Genomic DNA, 9,525 nt, shown 5'->3' with positions numbered 1-9,525 from the left:
ACAAACTTCTGAAGCTAGAGGGTGATTACTAAAGGAGTTTGAAGTGAGTGCCATGAAAAGACCTAATTATTCTAAATGAGAATGGTATTTCTGTATGTTCCTACACTTGAATTTTGACTGCCTTTATTTAGATACCACCAGTTTTACATGCACTCATTTATGCGTGTTAATTCTATGCAGTTTTATTGCATGTATAGATTCATGTGACCACACTACAGTCAACACACAGAGCAGGTTTATCACAAGGATCCCTCCTGCTACCCTTTCAAAGCGACAGCCACTTTCTTTCTTCTCCCACTACCTCCCTAACCCCAGAAACCACTAATTCTGTTCATCTCTATCATTTTGTCATTTCAAAAATGTTAAATAAATGGAAGAATGCACTATTTAACCTTATGAGATTGGCTTTTTCATTCAGTATTATTCCCCTGAGATGATTCCAGTTGTTGTGTGCATCGATAGTTTGTTCCTTTTTATTACTTAGTAGTATTCTGTGTATGGATTTCCACAGTTTAACTCTTCACCCATGTGGGTTGTTTCAAGTTTTTGGCTATTTGGAATAAAGCTACTATCAACATTTGTGTACATGTTTTTGTGTAAATGCTTTCATTTCTATGGGATGAAGAGTACAATTGCTGGGTTGTACAGTAAGTGTTTGATTTGCAAGACACTGCCGCACTTTTCCAGAGAGGCAGTTACCGTTTCACATTTCCAGGTGTAATGTATGAGTGATCCATTTTCTCCAAATCCTTGCCACCACCTGATGTTATCACTATTAAAAAAAACTTAGCTATTCTGGTAAGCTTGTACTGATATGTAACTTTACCTAATGGCCAATGATGCTGAACATCTTTTGATATGGATATCTTAGTGAAATGTCCATGTCTTTGTCCCTAATTAGATTATTTCTTTTACAGTTGAGTTTTAAAAGCTCTTTATATATTTTAGTTACAAGTACTTTGTTGGAAATGTCTTGCAAATAGTTTTTTTCCAGTCTATCACTTATCTTTCCATCTTCCTCTCAGGTCTTTCACGTAGTATACCTTTTTTTTTAACTTTGATTAAGGTCAATTTGTCATTTTTTTCTGTTAAGAATCATGATTTGCTGTCGAGTGTAATATCTCCGCCTAGTTGTAGGTTCTGAAAATTTTATCCTGTGTTTTTCTTCTAAATATTTTATAGTTTTATGTTGTGCATATAACTCCATATTCCATTTTAAGTAAATTTTTGTACTTAGCGTAAGGTTAGATCAAGGCCTATGAATGTCCAGCTGCTCCAACACCATTTGCTGAAAGGCTGTTCCACTGAATTGTTTTTAAACCTTTGTCACCCATCAAAGGTGATTTAATATACTCACGAGAACAGTTTATTTTTACCCATTCCAATGCTCTTTTCTTTCTGAAGACCTCTGGATCCTATTTAATCTTCATTTTTAGCAGGCAGTCCTGCTGTTCAGGTGTAGTATGAGGACTGGGTGGATGTGTTGGTTCAGCCTTCCATTGAGCCCTGCCATCACCACTCTGGCAAAAGTAGAGCACAGACTGCCTCTCATTGCAGATGGGTGAGGTGGCAGTTTAGCTCCCCTTCTGGCCCTGCTGACATCCTCCTGGCAAAGGGGGGCACTAATTTGCACATCCTTTTTGCTTCCCAGTGGGACTGGAAGCTTACCTCCCCGATGGAACCTGATGACACAGGGGAGGTGACAAGGAAGTGGAGTGCTGCCTAGGCCCGTGTCCTACCTCTTTGTTTCACCTTGTTGATACCCAGGTGGGAATGGAGGCTCAGATCCCTGCTGAACCCTGCTAACACCAGAGAGGGTATATTGTTTCCAATGGAAACTGTAACAAATTTCCGCAAATTTAGTGGCTTAAGAAAACAAATATTTTGTCTCATAACTCTGGAGGCCAGAAGTCTGAAAGCAGGGCCTCACTCCTTCTGAAAGCTCTAGGGGAGAATCCTTTTTCACTTCTTCCAGTTTCTGGTGGCTCCAAGTGTTCCTGGGCTGTGGCTGTAAAACTCCAGTGTCTACCTCTGTCTTCACATGGCTTTCTCCTGTTCTCCATGTCTCTATCCTCTATGTATCTCTTATAAGGACATTTGTTTTTGGATTTAGGGTCACCAGGATAATCCAGGGTGATCTCATCTTGAGGTCTTTATCTTTGCAAAGACCCTTTTTCCAAATTAGTTCACATTCACAAGTTCCAGGGATGTGACATGGACATTTTTTTTGGTGAGTCACTGTTCCCACTACACCCTGATGGAGGGTGGGGATGGAGGCTTAGCATCCTGCTAGGCCTTGGTGACTCCAGGGGTGGGAGTAGGGGTGGGAGAGGGTAGTGAAGGTCCCTGGTCACTAGTCTTCCTTTGCACTACCTAGTTGCTATGGGTTGAATGTCCCTCTGCTTTTATGAATGGATTAATGTTACTATCACAGGAGTGGTTTTGTTATAAAAGTGAGCTCTCTCTTGCTCTTACCCTCATGCCATGTGATGCCCTCCACCATGTTATGATGTAGCAAGAAGGCCCTCACCAGATGTCGGTACCAGGCTCTTGGACTTCTCAGTCTCCAGAATTGTGAACTAAATAAACTTATTTTCTTTATAATTATTCAACCTGTGGTATTCTGTTGTAGCCACAGAACATGGACTAAGACATTGGTTAAGTCTCGTTGCTGCCAGCTGGGGGTGGAAGCTGTCTTTGTCACTGGACTTCACTTATACTACCTATATTTCCTCCTGCTTCTGCTGAGTGGAAGACAGAAAATCAGCTCCCTGCTTGGTCAGTCTACATCACCTGAAAGGGCAGTCAGTGCTGCCTACATCTGCCAGGTAGAAGATGGGAGATTAGCTCCCTGCTCAGCTTTGCAGACACCATAGGATAGGGGTGTGTCAGGGTACTCCCATCTGCTTCTGTGGGATGGGGTTGGGTAGGATGGAAAAGTATCTCCTTGCTCTGCCACACTGAAACCATGGGGGTGGCTTCTAGGTTGATGCTTGGCTGGTGTAGGGTGGGCATTATAAAAAAGTGTTTTTGTTCTGTTAGGCGCCTGGTCCTATGACTAGGAGGAGAAGGCTTTTCATGCATGCAGTTGTGTGTGTGTGTGTGTGTGTGTGTCTTTGTCTTTCCCACCTGGGATATGTGGGAGGCAATAAGGAAACCCAGAGAACTCACTGAATGTCATTCCTTAAGTCCCAACGTCCATAGATAGCTTGCTGCATTCTTTCCACCTATGCTTGAGTTTTCCTATGCTTGTTTGTTGTGTTATGTGCAGGGTCTTTAAGTTTTAAGAGGAAAGACTTGGGACGAATGGGCTATTGCATCTTGGCCACACCAGAAATTGTTTGATGACTCATTCCATTTAAAATTCTAAATGTCATTGGTCATACATTTTAGTGGAATTCTTTTCGATTTTTATGTTCATTTTCCCTACAATTCTCAGTTTAAGCAGTAAGTGAAAGAAAAACAATTTAAAATATATTTTAACCTTTAGTTAATGCTGACTTCTGACTGCATCTGCTTTCTTATTGGTTCTTATACAGAGGATTTTACAGGGACAAAAGCAAAAGATGAAAATATGCTAATAACACTTGTTATTTAACATCATTCTTACGTGAGATTAAAAACTATTTAATGCCATATTCTTGTACAACTATGAGTTCTTATTTTTATGAACTATCTTCAGCAATGTGTACAAGAATACTGTTTAGAATAGTTTAACAGTATTATTTATGCATGTTGACTTAGAAGTAAACTGCAATAACTACTACACATGATTTTATAGCAGAATGGCCTCATTTCTTCTTTTGGTATCATGAATGACTATTATGACGAAATCCACGTCCTGATGGAGTTTTGTGTGCCTTTATTCCATCTTTTGCATTGAGGATGAAGTTTACTAAGTTGGAAGGCATGGTTTTTTCAATTATTGATGGGGGCAATTTTCCTCTCATTTCTGTCTGGACAAACATCACTAGTTTGGAATATGCTGGGTTTCTGTAAGCAAAAAAAGACAAGAAATTTTTAGATTTACCTACTGAATTTACAGGTTTTTGGAGAGCAGGATTCTTATTCACCATTGACATACTTAAAAATTGTACTTAAAAATATTAAGTGGCTAGAATATTTCTTAAAATCTTCAGTTTTAGGCACCCTTTCCTTTTTGTTATTTTACTGACTTTTAAAAATTCTAACAGTAATGTATGCTTATTATGAGAATTTAAACAATATGAATTTTTCATAATTAAAGAAAAATTTCCCTCCCTTATTTCCCTTATCCTGTTTCCCAGAGATAATCATTGTATATAGTTTTAATTGTTATCTTTTCAGGTGACTGTCTATATATATATATGTGTATATGTATATATACACACACACATATATACAAAGACAGCATACATATGTACATAAATGAATATGTACCCCACATATATAAATAGAGTTTTATTTTTTTAATGGAGACATTTTTCTGCAACTAGTTTTATTTTTATCTTATGAACTTCCTTCTGTGTCTGTACATACAGATCTACTTAACTGTTTTTCATGGCTATAGACAGTATTTCTATTCTATTTAACAGTCCTTTTATTGACTATCATTTAGGTTGTTTCTCACTTTTGGCTACTGTAAGTAAAGCTGCAATAAAATATCTTTGTAATGTATCCATTTATGCTTTTTTTTTTTTTTTTTTTTTGAGACACAGTCTTACTCTGTTGCCCAGGCTGGAGTGCAGGGTCGTGATTATAGTTCACTGCAGCCTCGAACTCCTGAGTTTAAGCGATTCTCCAGCCTCAGCTTTCTGAGTGGCTGGGACTACAAGCATGCCCAATCATGCCTGGCTAGATTTTAAAAATTTTTTAAAGAGACAGGGTCTCATTATGTTGCCAAGGCTAGTCTCAAGCTCCTGGCCTCAAGCGATCCTCTCACTTCGGCCTCCCAAAATGCTGGGATTTCTGGTGTGACCCACCTCACCCAGCCCCATTTACACTTTTATAAATACTTATAATTTCTAGGTCAAAGGTTTGTGCATTAAGCTTTTTGACATGTTAATTCCAAACTGCACTCTAAGTGGTATTTTATATTCTAGCCCACTGATCTTCACACTGGGGTAGGAAAGGATGAATACTTTTAAGAGAATAAGTTTTCAAATCTCTAACTTCCATATGCATTTTTTCCTTAATCTGATGTGTAAATATGTCTCTGATGGAGATGTGGGCTTTTTCTTTCCTATCAGCCTGTTCAAAATCGCCCTTCTCTTGCTTTATACAACAAAGGCATACCTGTTATCCACACTAAATAGTACTGTGGTGCTTTACCCTGGTATGTAAAAATCTTTGAGATGCTAAAGGGAAAATCTGATTAGAAGCGGGTTGAGAAAAAAATATTTTCCAAGTCATGCCATTTTTTTTTTCAGTAAAACTGAAGGATCTAATTGAGCTGTCAGCTGACAGGTCTATTTTTTTTTCTTTTGAGACAGAGTCTTACTCTGTCACCCAGGCTGGCGTGCCGTGGCATGATCTGGGATCACTGCAAGCTCCGTCTCCCGGGTTCAAACGATTCTCCTGCTTCAGCCTCTCGAGTAGCTGGGACTACAGGCATGCGCCACCATGCCTGGCTAATTTTTGTATTTTTGGTAGAGACGGGGTTTCACCATGTTGACCAGGCTGATCTTGAACTCCTGACCTCAGGAGATCCACGCACCTCAGCCTCCCAAAGTGCTGGGATTATAAGTGAGAGCCACCATGCCTGGCCAGGTCTTTTTTTAATGATAAATATTTTTTGAAGATAGGTTACTACATAATTTATGGTATATAATTCATAAATTTTTATATAAAAATAAAAAATATTTTTATATAACTGAAATTTATTTTTGATTATTATTAAATCAGAAATTATTTAATTGACAGTGCTGGAATTATACTCTCCATTTTAACACATTTATGTTAATAAATTTTCTTCAGTTTTCTTAAAATGAAAGCAGTAGTAGACTTGATACTGAATGCTGTCTTATTTTATCAGTAATATACACCCACAGTTAAATGAAATGAGTGTAATGGTTAAAAGCGTGGATTCAGGAACCGGTCTGCCTTGGTTTGAAACTGAGCTTTGCTATTACCTATATATAACCTTCAGATAATCTCTTTGGGCTTCCACTTTCTTTCCTGCCCATTGGGCACAGTCATACTACCTACTTTATGGGGTTACTTTGAAGATCAAATGAGTCAATATATGCAAATTGTTTATAACAGTGCCTAGCACATAGTAAGTGCTATTTCAGTTTTGCTAATAATAAAATATGTGTTTCTAATAACAGTTTGCATTATGTTTAATATTTATATATAAATATTTTTAATTTTGATCAATATGTAATGATAACTTAATCCAGAGGCATATATATATTTGTAATTGTTAGACAGTAGAGTTATGGGAAGTAAAACAAATTTTAAAACTTTAAACACATGTCATTTTTGCAAAGAATTAGGATGACTATGAAATAATTCAAACCATAAAATATATTCTATTAGAATAAAATTATATGGGGGAAAAATAAAAATGTGAGTTCAAGGAGGAAAGGAATGATGTAAATTTTCTGACTGTTAAAAGTTGTATTTATTTTAAAGTGGATAATTTAATGGTGGGTTTCAAGTTATGGTATTTATAATCTACTGGATATGTTTATAAGGATGATATAACCATTTTTTTAAAAAAAGTCAATGTTTAGCACATGCTGGGAATTGTACTTTTCATCAGTGTAATTTACTTTTCATCAATGTAATCCCTATGAAAACCTTTAACGTCAACTTAAAAATGTGCAAGGGAGAATATAGTTGTATAAAATTTTCAAGGAAGACTACCGTTCCAACAAATAGTGTGAGTGTCCATTTTCTTATACTTTTCTCCATGCAAGGTTTAGACTATTTTTACAGTGCCTCAAATGGCTAGATTGAGAACAGAGTAGTTCCCTCTTATCCTGTGTTTCACTTTCTGCAGTTTCATTTACCTAAGGTCAACCCATTCCAGAAATAAGAAAAATTCATAAGCCTTAAATTGCACATTGTTCTGAGTAGTGTGATGAAATCTTACACCATCCTGCTCTGTCCCACCCAGGATGTGAAATCATCCCTTTACCAGCGTATTCAGGCTGTATAGGCCACACACCCATTAGTCACTTAGTAGCCTCCTTGATTATGAGATCAAAAAACCATGGTGTATACATAGGGTTTGGTACTATCCATGGGTTTAGACATTTACTTGGGGTCATGGAACATATCTCCATGGATAAATGGGAACTGCTGTCCTTACTAGTAGTTTGTATGGTCTTAAATCTTTCTTTGTGTTTACAATGGTTTTACACACATAAGAAAGCCTTTCTAATATTTACTGGAGTGTACTTCTGCATTGACAAGGTGCAAGAAGGGGACTTGGCCAGTGAAGCACGCTTTAAGGTGTAAAATTTTCCCAACTATAGTCCGTGCCAGCGGTTGATTACCTTGCTGAATTGGTGTAATTACCCTTCATTTGTTTTGTTTTCTCTTGCTATGGAGAATAAAATCTTGGCCATAGATTCAAAATTGACAAATGGGTAGAAAGACCACACATTGTTATTATTATCTATATCAACAATCCTGTACATTAACGTGAATAATTGTGAGGTTTTTTAGTTTTCCAATTCAGTAGAGGAAATGTTAAGGAATACAGGTCCAAAATTTAATTTCATTTGGGCTTCATTCACATACATTTTTTTTCTTGTACTGAAACATTTATATCTAACCAATGCATCTGTTTTCATGTGCCAATATCTTTTACTTAATAAAAAAATCATTTAGCAAACATTAAAACTTAAGGAACTTATGAAATGATATACATTGAATTAGAGTATATGCTTTTACAAAATATGTATATTTTATGCTGCCGTTTTATCCCAAGGCCACCTTTAGGCAGTGACTCATCTCTGATTTCTTCAGCTTTTCTTTTATCTGAATGTACCTACTGGATCTCATTTTGCAGGTATCTGCTCTTAGTAAGTAGTCCATTGGGAAGAATTCATTCAAAGTAAAGCATTCATTACTGATAAATGTGTGTTATAATTCTAGGAAAGTTTATTTTTAATTCATAAAAGTTCCTTAATAATTTACAGAAATGACTCTAATGGAGAAATAGAAAACATCAAGGAAGCTTAACTGCTGGGAAATGTTTGTGTGTGTTTGATTGTTCTCAGAAACCTCAGATCATACTTTATAGGGAAGTATCCATTCTGATTATACTTAAAATGAAAATGATTATATGACGTTATTTTAAAAATCATATTTAGGGGTAGTTTTTTTTTTCCCCCCAACAGAATACGCTGGTATATATTTCTACTGATGAGCTAGGAATCTTGAACTAAATCACAAATTGAACTAAAAAACCTGTTAAAATAAATAAGTGCAAATAACACTTACTCTTTCATTGGTGAACATACAAAGCCACAAGGATGGTTATAACCACGGATATAATTTGAAGATGGAGGATATTCTGGAAAATCCACACTTTTAGCTAAAAGATTTTTAAAAATTAAAATGAAACCTATTTCACAAAGAGGAAAAATTATTTCCAGCAGCATATTTTTAAAAATATATAATATAGCATTTAAGTTGGTTAATAGCATTAACGTTAGTTTTATATATGTGAATGTTTATTTGCACATATGAAGCCAAAATTGAGAAAATACCAGTACCAGCACTATTGTCTTCATAAATTTTTTCCTGCTAGTATTTCTAAAGATGCTGTCAACTTCTGTATACAAGAAAAATGGTTAAAAGTGTCACTGAAATATTTTCTGAGATTTGAAGCAAAAGATAGCTCAAATCTCAGAAAATAGTTAATGCCTATAACTAACTTAAATGTCACTGGGTTTGAGTGAAGACCGTTAACTGGCTTTGGGTGAAAACTATTCTACTAGGGTCCTGGGTTCATAGATTTTTGTGTTAATCATGTTTTTTTTTTAAGTAAAATATTTGAAGCGGTTAGATGGTCTGTCAATAACGATATTTTAAAATGCTCCCCTCTGCAATTCCCTGCAACTAACTGCAAACTCTAACTGAAAATCAGTAGAGTTTATTTTAGAATTATGCAACATAGTATCTGTATTCTATGTGAATGCAGAGGGGTTGGTTTATTATTTAATTTATGATAATATATATACTCTTTCTAAAAATATTTTAAAACATATATTTGTTTATTCTGTGCAACTGAATCCTGCTCTTATCAGAGAAGATGGATTTTCTGATATGATTTTAACATAAGCAAATCAATTCCATGGGAAATACAATGTAAAACACTAACTTGGGAGACTAGAGTTGTTGAATAAATTTTCCATTTTTATGACATATCATTATCTTGACAGAGCCTATAATAGTACTGCCAGAAGTGATGTTATTATAAAAGATTTTTTCTCTGTTTGAAATATGGAAATTCTGCTTGTCTTCTTTAAAAAAAAATCTGTTGTAGTCTACAAACAGGTATGGGTTTTTTTTTTTTTTTTTTTTTTT

The 9,525-nt window shown here is 35.7% G+C and overlaps 1 protein-coding gene across 1 annotated transcript in view; it reads right to left on the bottom strand.

The window, feature by feature from the left end:
- Window positions 1-3,809: 3,809 nt before the first annotated feature.
- Window positions 3,810-9,525, bottom strand: part of STARD6 (StAR-related lipid transfer (START) domain containing 6) — a 31,633-nt gene continuing 25,917 nt past the window's right edge. Inside the window, exons 5-6 of the mRNA XM_011950996.1 lie at window positions 8,437-8,530; window positions 3,810-3,993 (exon numbers count right to left, since the gene is read on the bottom strand). Coding sequence (XP_011806386.1) covers window positions 3,810-3,993; window positions 8,437-8,530 — 278 coding nt within the window. The remainder of the gene's footprint in view (window positions 3,994-8,436; window positions 8,531-9,525) is intronic.

Source organism: Colobus angolensis, unplaced genomic scaffold (assembly GCF_000951035.1).
Source record: "Colobus angolensis palliatus isolate OR3802 unplaced genomic scaffold, Cang.pa_1.0 Scaffold312, whole genome shotgun sequence".
Lineage (NCBI taxonomy): Eukaryota > Metazoa > Chordata > Mammalia > Primates > Cercopithecidae > Colobus > Colobus angolensis.
The sequence above is the reverse complement of the archived record's forward strand: the minus strand, read 5'-3'. Positions and strand labels throughout refer to the sequence as shown.